This window comes from Odontesthes bonariensis, chromosome 20 (genome assembly GCF_027942865.1).
Source record: "Odontesthes bonariensis isolate fOdoBon6 chromosome 20, fOdoBon6.hap1, whole genome shotgun sequence".
NCBI classification, from domain to species: Eukaryota; Metazoa; Chordata; class Actinopteri; order Atheriniformes; family Atherinopsidae; genus Odontesthes; species Odontesthes bonariensis.
In genome coordinates, this window is record NC_134525.1 from 18,712,576 (window position 1) to 18,733,440 (window position 20,865).

The 20,865-nt window shown below is 43.6% G+C and overlaps 2 protein-coding genes across 2 annotated transcripts; one reads left to right on the forward strand and one right to left on the reverse strand.

The window, feature by feature from the left end:
* Positions 1 to 76: 76 nt before the first annotated feature.
* gpr12 (G protein-coupled receptor 12) lies at positions 77 to 5,842 on the forward strand. The gene is made up of 2 exons (XM_075452461.1): positions 77 to 261; positions 1,090 to 5,842. The coding sequence occupies exon 2, from the start codon at positions 1,102 to 1,104 to the stop codon at positions 2,128 to 2,130; it is 1,029 nt and encodes a 342-aa protein (XP_075308576.1). The 5' UTR covers positions 77 to 261; positions 1,090 to 1,101; the 3' UTR covers positions 2,131 to 5,842.
* Positions 5,843 to 6,020: 178 nt separating this feature from the next.
* Positions 6,021 to 20,776, reverse strand: wasf3b (WASP family member 3b). Its single transcript, XM_075452460.1, has 9 exons — positions 20,691 to 20,776; positions 15,751 to 15,907; positions 13,729 to 13,863; positions 13,457 to 13,610; positions 12,549 to 12,666; positions 12,241 to 12,422; positions 11,886 to 12,161; positions 7,258 to 7,571; positions 6,021 to 6,923 (listed from the first exon to the last, which is right to left on the reverse strand). The coding sequence occupies exons 2-9, from the start codon at positions 15,881 to 15,883 to the stop codon at positions 6,766 to 6,768; spliced, it is 1,470 nt and encodes a 489-aa protein (XP_075308575.1). The 5' UTR covers positions 15,884 to 15,907; positions 20,691 to 20,776; the 3' UTR covers positions 6,021 to 6,765.
* Between the last annotated feature and the right edge of the window lie 89 nt (positions 20,777 to 20,865).

Consider the following 20,865-nt stretch of genomic DNA (forward strand, 5'->3'; position numbering starts at 1 on the left):
CCCTCCTCCCCTAGACACACACATACACACAGGCGAGCGCCTCCTGTCCCTCCCTTCCGCCGCTGCTCCACTCGCTGCACAACCGCAGTCCACGGCGATGCGCCGTTAACGGCAGAGCCGCTCCGCGCTCTTTTCATCATCTTCTTCTTCTTTTATCATACCCATGGTCCACTGGCGCTGCATAATCTGCACCACTAACATGGAGATGCAAGACTATCGTTCTTTGATCTAGACGAGGAAGTCTCACCTCACGGAGTCAAGGTAGGCTGGATGGATGCGAAATGCGATTACTGAGCATCCTTTGCATGCGTGGAAAAAGTGCAGCCTGTATTTTCCACTCTGGCATTCTTCTGTTGACGTGGAGCAGCCAGTGACTTTATTTAATACAAGGTGCACAGTGTAAAGCAGCTCTGCTTGGACATTCGTGTGAGATGCAAGTACGTAGGCTGAGAGAGACGGGTGGGGTATCTTCTGCCGAGAGAGCGCCTCTTGTTCTCTTGCAGCTTGCCATCTCCCCGGGTTATCGGAAAAGGCTCTCGTGGCCTTAAAGTTGCGATCAAACACGGGTTTCAGTAATGCACCTGCATGTCCCGTGTTGATTCATTAACAAACAGAGCCATTGACATGCGGCCTAATAGGCCTCTGTTATAATACTGAAGCTTTCCCTGGTTTGAAATTCCCAGAGGAAAATGCAGTACCTGTTAACAGCCTGGATCGGCAGTAAAATTGTACATTGCAATGATGTTACAGTGTAGTATTTAATTATTTAAAAACTGCAAAAATGACTGAGATTCGTTTCGACGTAGCTTAAGGCTTTTGTTCCAAGTTGCTCATCAGCAACACAAAGATTCGCCTGGGCTCCAATGTGCATTCACAGGCCGAGAGTACATAGAGTACCACAGGGAAAAAAACCTTGACTGTTTACGTTGTGGAATGAGTAAATGTCTCAAAAACACCTTAAATTCAGTACAGGTCAAATAAGTGATGCCAAGAAAGAAAGTGCGGAAAATTAAAAAAAAAAAAAAAAGATGGAAAGTCTGCTTACCTCCACAGTGATCAGTGTATGTGTTTTGTATGTGACAATTACAGACGGGGGGCACAATGAGTGAGGAGCCACCGGTCACCCCCAGCTGGATGAGCCCTGACCCCACAGCGTGGGCCAGTGGAGGTGGGGGACCGATGGAGAACAGTTCCGGCTTGGGGACGTTTCCACCGGAGGACTCCCTCCCGCCCAGCCAGCTGCCTCTGCTGGTCAACCCCTGGGACATTGTGCTGTGCTCATCTGGGACTCTGATAGCCTTTGAGAACGCCCTGGTGGTGCTGGTGATCTGGCAGAACCCCGCGCTCAGAGCTCCCATGTTCCTGCTGATTGGAAGCCTGGCTCTGGCTGACCTGCTGGCCGGCCTGGGCCTCGTGCTTCACTTCACCTGTGCCTACTTTCTACGCTCTGACTCGGCCCAGTTGCTGACGGTGGGCTTGGTGGTGGCCTCCTTCTCCGCCTCTGTCTTCAGCTTGCTGGCTATAACCATCGACCGCTACTTGTCGCTGTACTATGCCCTCACCTACAACTCAGAGCGGACAGCGGCCTTCACCTACACCATGCTCGTGCTGCTGTGGGGACTCTCCCTGTGTCTGGGCCTGCTGCCGGTCACAGGGGTCAACTGCCTAGCAGAGGAGGCCACATGCAGCGTGGTGCGGCCGCTGACAAAAAACAACATAGCCGTGCTGTCCGTCTCCTTCCTGCTGCTTTTCGGTCTCATGCTGCAACTCTACGTCCAGATCTGCAAGATTGTGATGCGCCACGCTCACCAGATCGCCCTCCAGCATCACTTCCTGGCTGCCACACCCCACTACGTCACAACGCGGAAGGGCGTATCAACACTGGCCATCATCCTGGGTACCTTTGCTGCCTGCTGGATGCCGTTCACAGTCTACTCTCTCATTGCTGACTACACCTACCCTCCACTCTACACCTATGCCACGCTGGTGCCTGCCACCTACAACTCTGTCATCAACCCTGTCATCTACGCCTTCAGGAACCAGGAGATCCAGAAGGCACTGTGGCTGGTGTGCTGCGGCTGTGTGCCCGCCAGCGTGGCCCAGCGTGCACGGACACCTAGTGACGTCTGACCGAGCAGACCCAGGTGGGAAGACAGAGGCGACCTGGGTCAGCTGTGCTCCTCGCTGGGCGTGTCCAGTGTCAAAGAGAGCAGCAGCAGCGGCGATCAGGGGCAAGTGGCTTCAGCTGTGGCTGGAGATGCCACTGGCAGAGGCAGTTTGAGTAGTTATCTGCAGCCCACATGGATGGATAGATGGATGGCGCCTTTTTTTTTTGACACTCATGATAGGGCAAAGGTATCCCACTGTCTTCCCCAGTAGAGGCCACTGTGCGGGCTGCATCTCGCCCCCTCCCGTTCAACTCGCGCCACGCCCTTTCTCATTTCTGCAGAGAGAGCTGAGTGCATCACATGTAACAGGCAGCAGCTGCATATACAATGTGCAAACACTGAACAGCACTGTGGCTTTGGTCGACACGTGCTTGCTTTCCTTTAGATAAAGGGAGGAGTCGTTAGTGTGCGTGCGTGCGTAAAACAACCACACTGCACATCGTGAGGAGAGGAGAGGAAGGAGCGCAGGAATTTCCACATTGAAGCCCGTCTGGAGCAGCATCCCGGCACACTGCTGCTGTACTTTGAACGTGCAGCTAAAGCTAAACGGCCGCGGAGAGCTAAAAATAGTCCCCGTGCTCTCTGATCCGCGCTCAACTGACGCCGAGGAGGAAATCAAGCCGCTCCTTCTCCTCGCCTCTCCCATTTTTCTAGTCTTCTCTTTTTTCGTGTTGGATTGTGCGTAATCGCGTGAGAGTTCATGGTGCTCACGACCCAGTCCCAGCAGGCCTTTACATTACACTTAGCTGACGCTTTTTATCCAAAGCGACTTACATCTATTTAGATACAGGGTATTGGTTACAGGCCCTGGAGCAATGTGGGGTTAGGTGCCTTGCTCAAGGGCACTTCAGCCATGAATAGAGGTGTAGGGAGAGGTAATGGCGGGACTTGAACTTGCAACCCTCTGATATTAAGTCCACCTCCCTAACCACTAGGCCACGTTACGAACCATTTTTAAATACTTTGGAATAATCTTAAAATCATTATTGGGCATCCAACTAAGACCCGTGATCAGCTTTGTAGAAGTCCCCCCCCCCCCAAAAAAAAAGTCAAATTCTATGTGATTTTTGTCAGGAAATCTTAGTGTCTGTAATTTGTAATTTGCATGCAGCAACCACAGAACCCTGTTTTCCTCCCCGGGTTCAGTGCAGTAGATCACATAGGCCACTGCAGGCAATGTGCCATGGTTTCCTGATGTCGTCATGACCTTAATAATTTTGTTTATGTACAAAGTACCACACTGTACCTCACATGTACTGCATTTTAAGAGCTACAATTGTCACTCCAAGGTCAGAAGAGCTCCATTTTGTTTGAAAAAATGTAGAGTTTTTCAGTATTATGTGTGCTGTATGGTGAAGATGAGTTTCACGTTAAAGCTCTGCTTCGAGTCACAACACTTAGAAGCTGCTCTGAGTTCACCTTTTGCTCTCTAAAAATGATATAAGTTGATTCTCTATTCCTTCAGATTGTGTCAGCAATAACTAGCCTATGAATGGTAGTTATTTTTTTTAGATGTGAAGCAATACTCAGACAGCAATAACATCCACATCCCACCTTTACTTCTTCCAGCAGAATGAAGCACCGTAACGTCCCCTCGGGTGGGGATGCGTTATAGAGAACAGGCTCAGAGAGCCATGACTGATGCTTCATAGATAGATACTCAAATAGGTGGTGGGACCATCACTCGTCGGCAAGATCAAACAACCAATTCATCACAGTGACATCACTGCCTCATGCACAAACCCAAAACCCAAAAACTGGGTTTTAATTATTTATCGAAGAACAAACTTTTTTTCTGCATCTGCCTTTTGTGAGCGCGTGAACCGTCCCGAGTGTTGTAACCTCAGATAACCGTGCGTGATTTGGGACTGCGCTTTTGTGCATCTGGTGGGAGTTGCATGGCCTCTGGGTGCGTGCATGTGTGTCGTTTGTGAACCAGCAGCTCAGATGACCGTATTCTGTCTCCTGATGTTGGATGTCACGTCCTGTTGACACCCTGACCTTAGAGGATAACAATGTCAGTCTTCCTGTCAATTCTGAGAGAAGCGGCCTCGGAACGTGTTCGAAGATCTTCTCGGAGGGAAATGGGACTAGGAGGTGGGCGCTCCAGCACTTCAAGCCAAAGTGAAAGGGACTCTGAATGAACTGCGACCGTAGTCCTGCTGTGTGTTTTCTGTCTCCCGTATCACCAATATTATACTCTACTTTCAATCAATCTGGTTGAGACTGGTGTCCATTAAGTGTCCTCTGAATGATCCTGAGCTAAAAACTGCTACTTCCAGCTACAAAGATAATGCTACTTCTTCCTTTCCCTGCTGCCTCCCATCCTTGCGAGCCCGACAGACACACTTGTAGTGCTCCAGGTTTTCATCTTTCTGGCCTCAGACCAAGAACAAACACTTTATTAAATGGGGAATTGTTAAGGAAAAACAGCATTTCTAAGCATGGAAAAGTTGCTTGGGTATGTGACCTTGCGCACGGTGTGAGGCTGAACCCTGTAGTTATTTGATGAGCACCAAAAGGTCGGACTGGCAAATCATAAACCATCACAAACTGTTATTACGTCACCTTTGGAGAAAAGTCTATTTTGTTATATTCCGTGAAAAGTTCTATTTTTTTCCACTTAGTCTGGCCTGACTTCTTTCAGATTCTGACGTTGTACGATATAACCGCGCTGTTAAAGCCTTTTTCTGAATGTAGTATTCATCTGAAACCCCTTCCTCTCGATTCTTGTTTCTGTAAATACGGCATGCTGAAGAGGAGGGACTTTATACCACCATGCATGGTGCTACCAAAGCCGGTCAATCTAGAGGATGAGTTTGGTCGCACCGTTTCTTTTGAGTGACATTTCTCCACCTTTGCTGGCAACGCAGGCAGTGTTCTCCTTCCCCTTCCTCGCTACGATATGCAGCAGCTTGTAAAGGCTGAGCCAGTGAGAAGATTTGGCTGAGCGGACGTTTGAGAAAAAAAAAAAAAAAAAAGAATCAACAGTTTTCAGATTAGTGAATGTGAATCTCTTGTGCTGCAACAGTATTGTCAAGATTTTCATTGCAGGTGTGAACAAGGGCTTTGTATCCATGAAAGGTGAGGAGCTGGGATGTTGGATGTAATACTTATCTGTAAAGACACCAGTTCATCTACTAAATGGTTTCACAGTGTAATAGTACACAAAGATGTGTATAAGGCAATTTTATTTCCTTTTTTTCCCTCCTGGGGAAAAAAAAAAAAAAAAAAAAAAATTGTACCAGTGGTAGGCTGTTAAACCAGCAGGAGAGGGCGTCTTTCTGATGGTTACTAATTTAGAGCTAAATATCAAAACACTCAAGGGCCTGTGAATGTGTGAGTGAGCGTGTTTTGAGGTTGGAGACGGGGCGGCGCCATGGTAACAGCATCTTGTATGCGTAGTTTTCAATGTGAAATGCACTTTATTTTTTTTTTTGGATGAAAATGGCACAACAAATTAAAGTATCTGCAAAATGAAACGTATAAATGATAATCAACATGCACTAACTTAACTGAGATATTGTAAAGAAAAACAAACAAAAAAAACATTTGTGTGAACGTGGTGTCTATTTTTCCAAGGTGTTAGTTGTACTTTTTATTGCTTTGGTTAGTTCACTCAATTGAGAGATCTTGTTAATTTTGTATTAAAAAAAAACGTGCTGTGCATAAAACTCCTGCCTCGACTGCTTTTTCCAATCCTTGCCGTGGCTCACTGTCCCCTTTTTCACACTCCTCCCGTTTCCTTGGCAACTCCTTTCATATCTGCACTGTCACTATGGAAACTGATGAGCCAGGTATTTGTTGTCTCTAGGATGAGAGTGAAACAGTAAAGAAACATGGCAGCCCGGCCGCAATCCTTCATTCATGATTTTATTTCTCTCTGGCTGAGAGGTTACAGAGCTCAGACTAGCGTACACACACCTCCCGCAGAGCAATGAGCGACTGCAGTCAGACATTTAACATATTATGCGTCCATTCATCACCACAACACTTTGAACACGTCGTTCGTTCAGCGGCCTGAGGCTGTGGCCGAAGTGAACTCGTCCGTTACTTCCAGTTATATTCATCTACAGATTAAAAACTTACCTCACGATCTATGGCAAGTATTTCAGTAAAAACATTTTTTAAAAAGACAAGTACAATGGCGAGCTCAAGAGGAAAGTTTCTAATATTTCTAACTCTCTCAAGCTCTGACTATACATGAAATAAGCACCTTCACATGGTGTCTATAGTGTTAGAACAGGAAGAGAAACAGCTGCTGGGGTGTATTCACAATACTTTAAAGTATAATCATCAAACTCAGTGTTAAATGTTTTAGAGTGGTCGACATTAGTGTATATAACTAGTCTGTGTACAGTGTTTCGCATACTGAATACACCCCCAGATTTCCAGTTTTGGACCATTCAGCTTATATCAAACCTACAGCATGTGACTGTGTGCAGGTCTAGAGTGTGTGTTTGTTTTCAGTGACAATCCCTGAATGTAGACTAAGTGGGATTTCCTCCAGGTGATTGTGACATGGAATGACGCCGCATCTTACTGTGCCTGTGTGTCAGTGGTTATCCTATATAAATATTTTCTGCGTGCACGTGTGTTAATCCGACCAATCATTCTCCTCCAACTCGGAGTCGTCCTCCGAGTCGGAGTATTCCACAGCGATGCGCCGCGACAGGATGGTCGCCACGTCATTTCCGACGGGTTCTCTCTTAGCCTGCTGCTCCTGCTGTTCCTGCACCTTCTTCAGCTGGATGCCTGCAGGAGAATACGGAATTCAAAGCAGCGTTTTTGAACAGCGCACACTGTTAAGGGTCCTTAACGTTCATAAAATGTATCAAAACACTATAGCTCTGCAGTTTTAGATTATTTTCAAGCATGTTGTCTGCATATTTGTTATCAACATTCTAAAATGGGAAAAACTAATGAAGTCTGCGACTTTTAACCACATCAGAAGGAGTTTACTTGTTATCTGCTTCAGATTTTTAAGAAGAGGGCTAAAAAGAAAAACTATTTTGTCACACATTACGTATCAACAAATTGAGCAGAGGTTGTTCGAGGTCAAATAAATGTACACACAAACAGCTCTTACCCATTCGTATAGCAGCCAGCAGATCACTGCGGGCATCATTGACCGCTGCGTTCTCAGCGGGTGCGATGGAGGACATCTTGTGGGTTGTGAAGTGGGAGGCACCAGCTGGAAGGGGCAGAGGCGGAGGGCCAGGAGGAGGTGGAGCCGCCTGGGCTCCAGATACAGGTGGTGGAGGCGGAGCGTACATGCCAACAACAGCCATTGGCCCAGGAGACATGGGCCCTCCGGGTGGTAAGGCGAAAGCTGTCTGAGCAGAAGGGATGAGAGGGGCAGGGGGAGGGGGAAGAGGACCGGTGTTGGCATAGCCGTCCATGCTGGGGAAAAAAAAAACAATGGGAGAGAATTGGTAGAGATACCACAAATCATATCACCGAGTGCAGTTCACTGTTCCTAAGGTTTGAGAGTGAAGCATACAGATGCTGAGCCACTAGGTGGCAGCATTAACCCTAATGTTCCTGAGGGTAGGTTCATAGGAGAGCCTGTGCCGAGTTTACCTTTTTGATAATACTGAAAAGCTCACATTTTTTTTTTTTTTTTAGAACTTTATTTTTATTAAGCAAAACACAAACATTCCTTGACAACATTCACGAATTATGTGAGACAGTACTAGCGACACAAAAAAAAAAAAAACATTGGGGCCCAGAAACCTGGATAATACTAATGAGTGAAAAATAACAAGTAAGTAAATAAATAAAGGGACAGTTAAGACACTCCAGCATATTGTGGGATTCCCCTCAGTTAGAGAGATATCTTGCTATAGGTAGCCACCTCCTCACAAAAACATCAGACCTTAATTGTAGTTGAGCGGTTAAAGCTTCCATTCCATACACCCCCCTCAGCTTCTGTTTCCACTGTGCCACTGTAGGTGGCTGTGGATTCATCCATTTTATTGTCACCATTTTTCTAGCAGTCATCAGAAGTATATGTAACAAGTGCTTTTGGTCTCTAGTGTACATGCCTTCAGGAGTTAGATCAAAAAGAAACTGACTTGGGGTGAATAGTACATTGATTCCCAGAACTCTATCTATCTCGCTCTTTACCCCCTTCCAAAAAGGGAAGCATCATTGGGCAATCCCAAAATATGTGTGAGTGGTCGCCCACCATTCCACACCCTCTCCAACAGTATACTGCCGCTGGGTTATCTACAAATTTAGAGATCACGGCAGGCGTCCTAAAGAACCTAGTCTTCATCTTTCAGTCAAACTCCTTCCATATGTTACTATTGATACCTTTATGACATCCAGTGCACATTGTTTCCCACTCCCCATCCTCAATTATAATATTTAACTCCAGCTCCCATTTGGTTTTGATATAAAAAGTATTGTCTGATGTATCTAGTAGCAGGTTTCTGTATATATGGGAAACATGCTTTTTATTGGGTAATTGATGTTTAATTATATTAATAAAGTAAGTTTCTATGTTCGTTGGAGCATTTTTAATTATATTCCAGTCTGTATGGTTTGTGATATAATTTCTTATCTGAAAATATCGGAACATATCACTTTGGGGTAAAAGGAATTTGTCCTGGAGATAGGAGAATGGCTGTAGACCAGTTTCACACAGCAACTGGTCAATAACCTTCAGGTTCATGCCTGTCCACCTCTTAAAAGTGATATCCGTTGTTGAGGGGGGAAAATCTGGATTTCCAGTAATCTGCATAGCCCTTGAAAGGGCAGCTGTTCCTCTAATTCTCTTCTGGACTGTCGACCATACTTTTAACGTGTGTTTTACCCATACATTTTTTATTTCAAATTTCTTCTGGGACTGCTTGTTTAGAAACACTAAAGTGGATAAAGGTATTACTGGCAATGAGCTCTGTTCTATGTTCACCCATCCCGATTCTATGTCATTGTTAATCCAAGCTACCACTGCTGTTAATTGTGCTGCCCAGAAATAATATTTTAAATTGGGGAGGCTGAGTCCACCCTTGTCCTTCCCAAGAGTGAGCGTTTTAAGTCTCACCCTTGGTCTCTTATTTTGCCATATAAATGTAGAAATAAGCTTGTCCAGCATGTTGAAGGCTGATGTTGGGATCCCGACTGGGAGAGACTGAAACAAAAACAAAATTCTGGGAAGTAGGTTCATTTTAACAGCCTCTACTCTACCCAAAAGGGATAATGGTAGCACATCCCATCTTGCCACTTCGTTTCTAAATATCTTAAATATCTTTTTATAATTCGCCTGGTATAGTTGTGTTACCTGGGGAGTGAGCATGATCCCTAAGTATCTGAAACCTTGTTTAGATCTGCGAAAGGACACTATATCATCAAGTTGGCTAGGCCATATCCCAGACACCATCATTGCTTCTGATTTACTAGGATTGACTTTATAACCGGATACTAGGCCATATTCATTAAGATTTTGTAGAAGAGTGGAGTGGAGGGGATTTTCAATCAACAATAATATGTCGTCCGCGTATAGGGCTATTATATGTTGTTTTCCACTCTCATCTCTTATTCCTTGTATAATGGGGTTACTTCTAATCAATTCCGCAAGGGGCTCAATGCTAAGAGCGAACAGGGCTGGCGAGAGCGCATCCCCCTGCCTTGTCCCCCGTCCTAGATAAAAAAAGTCGGAGCATTGGCCATTAACTCTGACTCTTGACTTCGGATTCATATAAAACACTCTAATCCAACTCAAAAAGGTTTCGTTAAAGCCCATATGAGCCATTCTTTGCTCCAAAAATGTCCAGTCCAGTCTATCAAAAGCTTTCTCAGCATCTAAGCTGAGAAGCATTGATGGAGTCTTTCTAACAGAAGAAATAGATTGTAGATTTAGAGCTCGTCTGACATTATTAGTGCCCTGCCGTCCAGTTATGAACCCTGTTTGATCAAAGTTAACTAATTTCCGGGATGTGTCTTTGTATTCTATTTGCCAAGATAGAGGTCAGAATTTTTAAATCCTGGCAAAGCAGACTTATTGGCCGATAACCCATACACTGAGTGGGGTCCTTTCCATCTTTGTGTATAACTGTGATAATTGCCTCAGACCAGGTTTTTGGGGGATCTCTTTCATCCAGCGCATAATTATATACCCGACATAAAATTGGGGCTAGTTCGTGAACAAAAACTTTATAATATTCCCCCGAGTATCCGTCGACACCTGGGGATTTACTGTTCTTTAATTTACTAATACTATCTATTATTTCCTGTACTGTTATGGGAGAAGATAGCATCTCAGTCTCATCCTGTGATAATCTGTTCAATTTGACCGAGTCCAAAAGTTTTGTTATTTTCTCCTCCTTCCCTGTTAATTCTTGACCTTCATATAATTTTGTATAGTATGCAGCAAATGCCTCTGCTACTTCTTTCGGTTGGGAGGTGATTCTATTTGTGTCGGGGTGTTTAATTTTAGGTAGCACACGGTTTGATTGAGCTTTCCGTAACTGAAAAGCCAATAGCCTGCTTGCTTTATTCCCCATTTCATAATATTTTCTTTTTACAAATCTAAGCATTCCCTCTGCTTTGTATGTGAGCAGATCATCTAATTTTTGTCTCTCCTGTTTTAATAATTCTAGTGCATTCTTTTTTCTTGAAATTTGGTGTTCTTTTTCTAACCTAATAATTTCAGTCTCCAATTCAAGTCTCCTGGCTTCTCTTTGTCTTTTTATTCTCGATGTAATTTGAATGATATGTCCCCTCACAACAGCTTTGGCACCATCCCATAAAATAGATGGAGTAACATTTCTATCTATATCCATCTATCATTTATATCAATATATTCTTTTATCTTCTCACGTATTTCCTGTTGGGTCAGGGGGTCATTCAGTATTGAGACATTAAGTCTCCAGTATCTGAATTGTTTTCCTAGACCTAAATTTATTTTCATCTTAATGGGACCATGATCTGACAAGGTTATGGGTTCTATCTTGCACTCTGTCACTCTATGCACATCAGCCTTTGAAACAAGAAACATGTCTAATCTGGAGTAACTTCCGTGAACTTGGGACCTATATGTATAGTCTCTGTCTCTGGGATGATGATATCGCCATACATCAATCAGGCCGAGACCTCCATCATTAAGCTCACATTTTTAAAACAAAGAAAATGCATTTTTCAATAAATAAACAGTATCAAATAAACTAAGTTCAAAGCCATATGAAATGGCTCAGCGCCTTTCGGCTGGATTTGCCAAACAGTATCCCAGAGATGTCAAGGGAGTAATTATTTCCGTCCCTTTGTTCACAGTTGCTTAAGTCATCTTTAAATATGCTTTAACAATGCTTTGAAGATAAGGAATCATCTTCCCAGCGTTTTCTATTCTATTACACATGGGATTCTGTCGGTAAAATAAACATAAATAAAGGGAAAAGAAAATAGAAAAATGACAGCAGTTCCACTACGGTTACAGGTCAAGAAGTTTTGTCACTCTGACAAAACTTTACTGGACAACATAAACTGTGGGAACCTATAGACACATGCTGCGTATAATCAACAATAAGGCAGAAGCAGTACATGTATAATACAGAAAAAAAAAACTAAATAAATGGATGATTTGAAGTATTGCCTACGTATTGTGTGTACTAAATATTTACATGTGCAGCACGTTTTGTGGTGGTAGTTGTGTTTCATTGACTCTGAACAGGCAGAAAATTATGTTGACATAATAATGGAAAAACTTTAATTTACCTGTAGTCCATCGGCGGGAGGGACATGGAGCCCCCGTTCATAGCCTCAGAGGGTGGAGGAGGCAGTGGGATTTGGTGGTGATGAGAGCGGCCTAGTGTCCCACCCTGATAGGCCATCATTGTCCTGCCTCTGCCGTCATGTTCGCCTCCTCCACGAGCGGCGTGTCCCGCAGCCATCTGAGCAGCCAGGACGCTGGGTGGAGGGCCGGAGTAGGTGTGGGCATGGCCAGCGTGGTTCATGCTGTTGGGGTAATGATGCTGATCCGCACCATGACCCCTGATAAGACGAATATGATTATTATTATAAAAACAAAAAGCGCGTCGCTGAATGAACAGCTGTGTGTGCGTTCAGCTACCTGTTCTCTGGTGACAATGAGCCCTCAGAGGAAGCCCCTCTGTCTCGGTGTATGGTGTGTCGATGGTCTGGCCTCAGCTCCTTATCCAAAGCCATCATGTTCCACTCCTGACGACGGTTCCTCGCCTTGCGGACCTTCTTAACCTCCCTCTGCAACGTCCCATCCACACAACGCCTCTGCTCCTAAACAATGAGAATGAAAAGAGTTTTTAAGCCCTTCTGGTTTTTACTAAGAAATAAGCTATCACTAACACTTTGGGATAATTCATCATAGCATTATCTGTGAGAAACTCTGGGCCAGCTTTGTACCTTCTGCTTTCTCTTCTCTTTTCTCTTGTCCTCAGTGTCCTGTAACATCTTTTCTTTCCACAGGTCAAAGAAGTAGGAGGGGTCTGTGTAGAATTTAAGCGCATCCTTGTGGTCATCCCTACAGTAATGAACACAGAAAAGATTAGTGCATTACTGTGGAATAAAAGATATGACAGTTGTATTTGTAGAAAAGTTTAGTTATAAAATAAAACATGTCAAGCTCTGAATATTACAAAAGTGTGGGGGGGGGGGCTGAGGCAGTAGCGTCTCATGTAACCAGCGTTTGGAGTTTAGAGTCCAACTGAGCCACAACATGTTAAATATGTAATGCACTCATAAACTGGAAAGCACACTGTACATCTGTACAATTTGCCTCTTCGCCATTGGATGTAGGTCAGAAAGCAGCAAATATCCAAATTTAGAAAGAGAATTTTCAGAGTTCAAGCTGGATAGAAGACCCACTTAGCGCCACATATACTGAATGCTTCTTTTAAAGTCATTGGAAGTGTAAGGTTATGTTTATTTGTGTGAAACGGACACGCATAAGAAACAGAAAGTCTTTATCCCCATCCCGAAGATCTGATCAAATGTTGATTTACTGATATCAATTTCATGCTGTCAGGAAATATTTTTTCATTCCTCTGCGGTGTTGTAATTTCTTCCGAACCAGCATGAATTTGGTTTTTCAGGCCAATGTTTTCACATATTTCCAACAGACAACTTTCTGCCTTCACTTCTGCTTTCTTTCTTAATTCAATCTGCACACAGATGACATCAGGAAATGCAGCCGTGATTTCTCTGCAACAAGCATGCTGAAGGCGCACTTGAAAAGTGTGTGTGTGTGTGTGTGTGTGTGTGTGTGTGTGTGTGTGTGTGTGTGTGTGTGTGCGCGTATGGGCAACGCTGACCTGTAAGATGAGAGGATGCTGAGAGGTGGAGGCTTGTCGCTCAGGTTGTACATGTCTTTGACAGGAGTTGGCACGCTGCTCTTGGACACCACCTGCTGGTCCTGCGTGGTGGAGCTCTTAAAAGCTTTCCTCATATTGATATCTTGCAAAGAAACTGAAAGCACAGAAGAGATGGCAAATACTTGAGAGGGGACAAATGAGAGGAAAAACATTTTTAAGAATTCAGAAAACTTGAAACTCTGCGGTAACCAAACGGTGGCCTGCTGACCCACCTTCCTCCACAGTTGAGTCCAGCTGTGTGACTTTGACGGCCAGACGGTCAATCCGGTCCTGAAGCGAGTTGGCACGCAGGTAGAAAGTGTTGGCCTCGTTAAATAGCTCGCCAAATATGTCCTCTGCGTGTTTACCTGGAAAGAAAGAGCAGACAGGGAAAGAGAGAGGGAATTTGAGATTAAGAAGGAGACTTTTAATCTTTATATGGAGTCAAGTTCTTCCACAAGAGGAGGCCGAGGCCCGATAAATGCGATGATAATATGACACAATGTGCCACTGTGGGTCTGTGCTCCATACAGTCACATCCATTATGAATAATTTCATATGAGCCAAATATAACATCACCCAAATCAAACTATATGTGTATTTGAGTCGACCCAATGATCAATTGGGCATTCGTTTCCTGAAATCAATATATTTTCACGATTTTCTTATTGATCAAGAGTCCTTGATCAAAGACCTCGGGGATTAGTCCAGGAAAGTATAACACATCTCCTTTGATGCACCATTAAACAAGCTGTCATGATCCCATCACTCCAGAGGTAGATCAGACACTAAAATTAGAAAAATCTGTAAATCCTGCCATTTTCAACTATGGTTTGGGATTCAACCTCACAGTCACACCTCTTTACGCTATAAACTCAGAGAGAAGTGACACACCAGTATTTGTGAGCCAAGCCTCGATTCGTACACCACAGCTGGGCTTTGAGAACTTAAAGATTCACGAATCAAAGCAGGGACGCTCCTTTCAACATGTGATTGTAGTTTTTGGTTCTAAATCGAATCCCCGATGGCATTCTTAACACAATGTTTTCTTTAAAAATAACCCAGGGAGACAAAAGATGGGGTTTCCCTGCTCTGGAAAAGTATGAGTGGGAGAGGAAGTAGCCTACAGGCCACAAGCAACTATCTTAGCTTAGAGTTAATTAGAGCAAAAGGACCTTAATACGAGTAAATCACTAAAAACAGTGCGAGTAGCTTTGGTGAAGTTAAAAAAAATTTTTTAAGTATGAAACACTGTCAGATGTCATATGTCGGCTGGCAAACATAAGGCTATTTCTGTCTCGCCTGCTGACAGAATGGGCTGTAGGAAAAACACTTAGAGGAAGGAAGAATCACAGATCCGGCACGCCGAGCCCGTCAACTCTGACATCTCCTGAGGATTCTTGTGGTCCATTTACACACATGTGCAAGCACGGTCTGCACATATTCCCTGCCAGGCCTGTGCGAACACTTATATTTAACCCACACAGCTGTTGCTAAAAGGCCCACTCCCACTGCCAGAACTGGACACAATAAGAAACAGACAGACTCGATGTGCCTGTGCCAAAAAAAAAGACCGATTTGAATTTATGCTTCCTAAATTCACAACAAACTTTCAACGCTGTTAGTGTGAGAGCAGGAAAAAGGGTGCAGCTGAGGATAAACGAGTAAAGGATGACTTCCAAATGAAACACATCAACGCGCACACACTGTCGATAAGTACGAAGAACAGGGGAATAGAAGATGGATGTGAAGATAGACGCCCTTGGTGCCGTAATAACTGTCCGATACATTTGCAGTGAGCATAAAAATCGATTGCTCTGCACGCAAACGGCTTTCACAACTACAGACACACACTCCAACACACACAGCGTATTAACTGCACAGTCACATGTCCACAGCTGGACAGATAAGTTCATTTTTGCAGCGCTGTCTAAAAGGATTACATTTCAACACTCCATGTTCCAGTGTGAGGCTGCTGTAAGCCCTGTGACCCCCTGCCCTGTAACCATGACAACGCCCAAATCAATCACCGCTTCGGGATTAATGATGAAAGCATGTGATGTTGTTCAGCTACAAAGGGGCTACACACACATCATCACGCTGAACTGATTGGGTTAAAGCCCGAGGATGTTGTCGTTTCAATCTGTTGCAAAAAAAAAAAGAAACCATTTGTGCGATTCAAATTTGAGGTTCTTATCAGCAGCCTACGTTGTGGAAAGGCTGAGAGTTTGTGTACTTAAGCGTGTGAGTCTTACTGAGGCTGCTGAGCTGGCGAATGATGGCAGAGAGCGTGTTGTTCATCACACACTCCAGCTCACTGCCGATGCCCTCGGGCAGCTCCCCTCGGCAGAGGTGACGCGGCTCGATGTTCCTCTTCACCAGCGGCATGGCGGGGCCTCACACTGACACGAACTGCAGGGAAACACGAGGAAGAAGCACACACCGAATGAGACACAGATGCAGTTGGTCAGCATCTAATTTGCTGAAGTGTTCATGAGCAAGACGTCAATTAAGCTCTTAATTACTTTCATGATTAATGTTGTGGCAGACATGCTGGGTCAGAATTCCCAGGAGCCAAAACCGTTGTTTGCTTCTTCCAGTCAAGAAGAAATTTATAGATACTCAATTTACTAAGAGGAACAATGAATATTTACGTATCAAGGCTGTAAAAAAATTACACTTTTTTTTTTTGGTTAAGATGAACAAAATGAGCTTTAAAAATCATTGAAATAGCTATCAGTTGTTTTTTTGGTTCAATTTTTTCCCACTTTGTTGACAAATTGTTTAAGCTTTAGTTGAAATGACATCTTGGATTTGAAGGCATACGTACAGTTAAAGATGTAATGGCTATATATGCGTGTATATTTAATTATACCTGCCTGAGTACGGACACTAGGTAAAAAAAATATCTGTCATTTGGATGCCAAAAAAAAAACAGCAAAATCAAACCAACGACTTAATCAATTGCCTTTGGAGCAATCTATGCCGTGCTGTTTCAGAGCCAAAGAAAAAAGGATCGTATTTGTGTTATTAGCTTAATTTATGTAGGTTTAAAATGATGAAATGAATAATTATGATTGCAATGAATTGACTCCAATTGGCTTGAATTGAACTATACAATTTAAGTGCCTTGAGATGACATTTTGTTGTAATTTGGCGCTATATAAATAAACTGAATTGAAATTGAAATGATCGTAGTATTTACAGTTATGTGTTTTAATTGCGAGTTATCAAAAGGACTGGTCAAGGGTTTCTTCGCCTCTCCTCCCTTCCACTCCACTTATGAAAAAATATGTTACTGCAAGTGCAGTTACAACATCCTAACAAGAGTTGATAAATAATGAAGATAGAAAGATGTCAGTACCACCCGTCTTGAAGCTAGGCTAAGATATGGCTTAGGATACAAAGGTATAAGCTGCTGGAGGTGGCGGGGGAGTTATGTTCCGACCATAGCATCACGACCTCTCAAGATGATAATCTTACGTATTTAACCCAAAACAAAAAGAACATAAAAAAAAGGGACAAGGAAACGCTTTGTCAACTGCAAATACGCAGGTGCACAGATATGGGGGCGGTGGGGGTTGTCAGGACACGCGCTACATGGCCAAAGCTGTAAACCTGAAGGAAACGCTGTCGCTTTTCTGTGTTGCTGTTGCAGTGCCAGTGGTTACAGTAAGGAGCTTCATTTCATTAAAGAGTCTTGTTTTTCTTCTCTCCCTCTCAACATGCAGTATTTTGCACGGAAAATAAAACGAAGTGTGGGTGGGCTGTTGACCACAGAACCGAGAGTGTCGACCAACAGTGTGCCAAAGCCAGAAGACTTCTGGTGACCAGCAGAGAGATTAAAGCATTAGGGATAGGAAGATACCGCGTGCCAGCTAATCCAAGGCCAGCTTGTCACAGGCCCAGCTGGAAAACTGACACAACCAGAGATTGTGGTCAACACCAAAAAAAGGAGGAAAAATAAATACACCCCAAGGCTAAACTTGAAGCTTCATGACCTTCTCCAGGTGATAAAACAGTGCTGGATGGTTTTGCACACACACACTGCCACACTGAACTTGACTGCCTAATTTAAACTGCCTCTGATCAGACACTCTGAACTCTCTGTGGTTCAAAGGACAGCAAACGATCCCTAAAAGCAGGAGAAATCCCAGGGAGCCTCAGAGCAGCCATCTTATCGTGCGTCTCTTCCTGCTTCCTGTTTTTGAAGTGCGAGTCTGGCTCCCGTTTCCTGATCCTCCCATTGTCACATCTCCGCTTCCTGTCCTGAACAATAAAGCTGGGATTCAAGAAGCAACACAAATAACAGACATGAGCGCACCCTTTACCTATCAATAATTTTGCACTGATTTTTTTCACTCGACTATGCTTCCAGAGTTTTTACTGCCCAGAAAACAAAACAAAACAAACAAAAAAAAAAACACGAGAGAAAAGCAGGTTGGAAAGACGCAGGGGGTCTGGCAGTCTGACAGATGACTAAAAATAGCAGGCAGGTACATGTAACACAAAACAATTAACAACAAGAAAAAAAAAAAATAGTCAATAAGTTTCTAAATATTCGTCCAGATTTAGGGAAATTTGTATCTCATCAGGGTCTGAACTGAAAGGTTATATTACATCATCAATTCAATACAACACATAGAAAACAAGTAGTAATCCTCCACTATCAGAGTCCCAGCACCGACATTACAGACAGTGTCATTCCAGATAGTGTCATTACAACTGTCCACAAAAGACAAGAGCCACTTCTATATACCCAGGCCAATTCCCACCAGCAGAGTCCTCATCTGGTCCTGTTTTCTTAGCTAGCGACCACCCGCAAAATCCAACAGGATCATGCCAACAAGGGAAAATGAAAGGGTAAAATTACATCATCATGTGTTGCCACAAAGGACAGTGAATAGCTTTACAATAAGGACCGATTTGGCACAAAACTGCAGGTTTAAGCTTTCTGCATAAGAATTGTGGAAAGAATGTGCTCTGCGTTGCATGGAGATGAGGTGATGCAAATGAGAAGATTGCATGTTTTTGCTTGCACTGTCTGCATGACAATCACACTGATGAGGCGAAATAATGGGTGGGGGGGCTTGTCTGCTTGTGAGACAAGCAGGGAAAGTGAAGGGAGAAGAGGGTGCATGAGAGAGACACCAAGTGGTAGTGTGTGACAGATAAGATACAGAGAATGTGACTGTTTGCGCGTGTGTGGGAGAGTTAAGGTTGTGTGTTGAACAGGGAGACAAAGTATATGTTCGTGTTTATGTGTTTTGTGAGGGAGAATAAGTGGATCTGGTGGGGGGAAGGGTACGAAAAAGGGACCTCGGGGAAGCCACTGAAAGGTTCCCAGGACAATAGAGCTCCGTTAACACGGCAACAGCACTAGCTCTTCCATGCATCCTCCCCTCCTCCTCCTCCTCCTCCTCTTCGACCTTCTTTAAGGCCCCCTTTGAGCAATGAAAGCATAGCAAGCAAGCGCCTGTCTTTTATCCTCCACTCACTGACGAAGGAAGGCAGGGAGTGTAAAGCCTGAACTTAAGCCCACAGATGATTTTAAACTCATATTCTCCCTCACGTTTATTATGACTAACTCCTCATTATAGTCATGTGTTTGAATGCTTTGATTGCTACTACGCGACATGTAAACTCAGCAACTCAGCCAAACAAATGTGTGCTAACACACCAGGTAGCCTCTAAAACGTCCCATTAACAGCAAAAGATGCCTTTGATCCTCAAAACTGTGACATTCAGGCTGCATCCGGGGGAAAAAGACACTCCCTCTGTGACTCCTGAGTGACACCCACATCTCTACACCAACAGTGATGGAGGAAGCCTTTACTACAGATGTGAGACCTCCATTAAGTTCTGAAAGGCGAGTCATTACCAATTTATGCACCGAGTAGAGCTTCTTGTGTCAAGAGGCTTATTTGCTTGTTCTGATGTTATAAATAATGCAACCTGGATTACGTCAGGTCATACTGCCCTAAATATGAAGTTATAAAAAAATCCTACTTGTCCCTATAGGAGTCTCAACGGAGTATAGAACCCTACAGCTTTCTTCCCTGTAGCCAAAACGTTCTGTTAAGGCTAAGCCACAATCCAATGATACCATTTAGTGATTTCAGACCAAAAGAAATTGGCATATAGTTGTTCAGCCTGCTACTCGGAGTTGTTTTAACACCATTTCACTTGATTTTGCATCATCTTTAAATGCTGTAGTATAAATCAAATGGACAATAAAATGGGCTAAGAAGCTTTCTTATTTGTGGCCAGTCAGTGTAACTTTTTAAATAGGTTACTGAGACACAATATTTATTTTCTAAAGATTCTATTTGGCTGTTGGTCGGATTAATAAATTGAAATATTAAGTATTTTCAACTTTTGATTTGCTTGTTTTGTGTATTTCTTATAGATTAGGTCCCGAAACGAACAGTCAATCCAATATTGTTGGTTTGTTGCAGCCCATGACATTAATGGGAAGTTGTAATTATCCAGCAGGATCAGCAACTTGGTCTAAAAATATACTGGCATCATTCATATTTCATGATAGGATACTTTATTTGGAAGTCACCCTGATTAAATCAAAAGGCTTGTCATTGGGAAGATAGTTTGATGTGCATTTTTGCCTTAAAATTCTCAGTTTGTCACATAGTCCCTTTCCCTTACCTTTAGAGCAATGAATATGAAAAGCACAATCGCATAAACACGCGCTCGAGCGCGCGCGCACACACACACACGCACAAAAAAAATCATAAATTGATGGCAACCGCGATCAATCACTGTTCCGCACCGTCGCTTCCTGTAACCGATGAACTGACCCACATCTGTTCAACCATCTCGGTCCCAGCGACTTTCTTCACCAGTTTTAATATGATAACCAGCTGGTTTTATGTATCTATTTTTATTTAAGTGCCCAAAAAACGCCGGTGCACAGTCAACATTATTTACCTGGTTAAAAAAATCTTTAAAGTAACCCAGCAGCGGGAATAATGTTGAGTGTTACAGGATTTAGAGACCGTGCATTATCCCCAACTGGGGGTCCGCTCAAACTGACCACTTGGTTAGCTAGCTTATGTCCAGTGGTCGATTACTTAGTTTGGACAAATGATACCAGAGCCAACCAAAATTTCCACACAAATGTCACCATTATGATAAAGAGTGCTACTAGTTGCTATAAAAAGTACCATAAGGTCCTCACCAGTACTTGAATTATTAGAAGAAATCCGCCCGTCCGCATGTCCCGTTAGATACTCATATTAGCTATGCCATCCTGTGTACGGTACCCAGCCCGTCTGGCCACTCCGGGGAAAATCCTTTGAGGACGGAACCACGCCCCCCAGCGCCATCGACTAATCATATCTCCAGGCATGGGA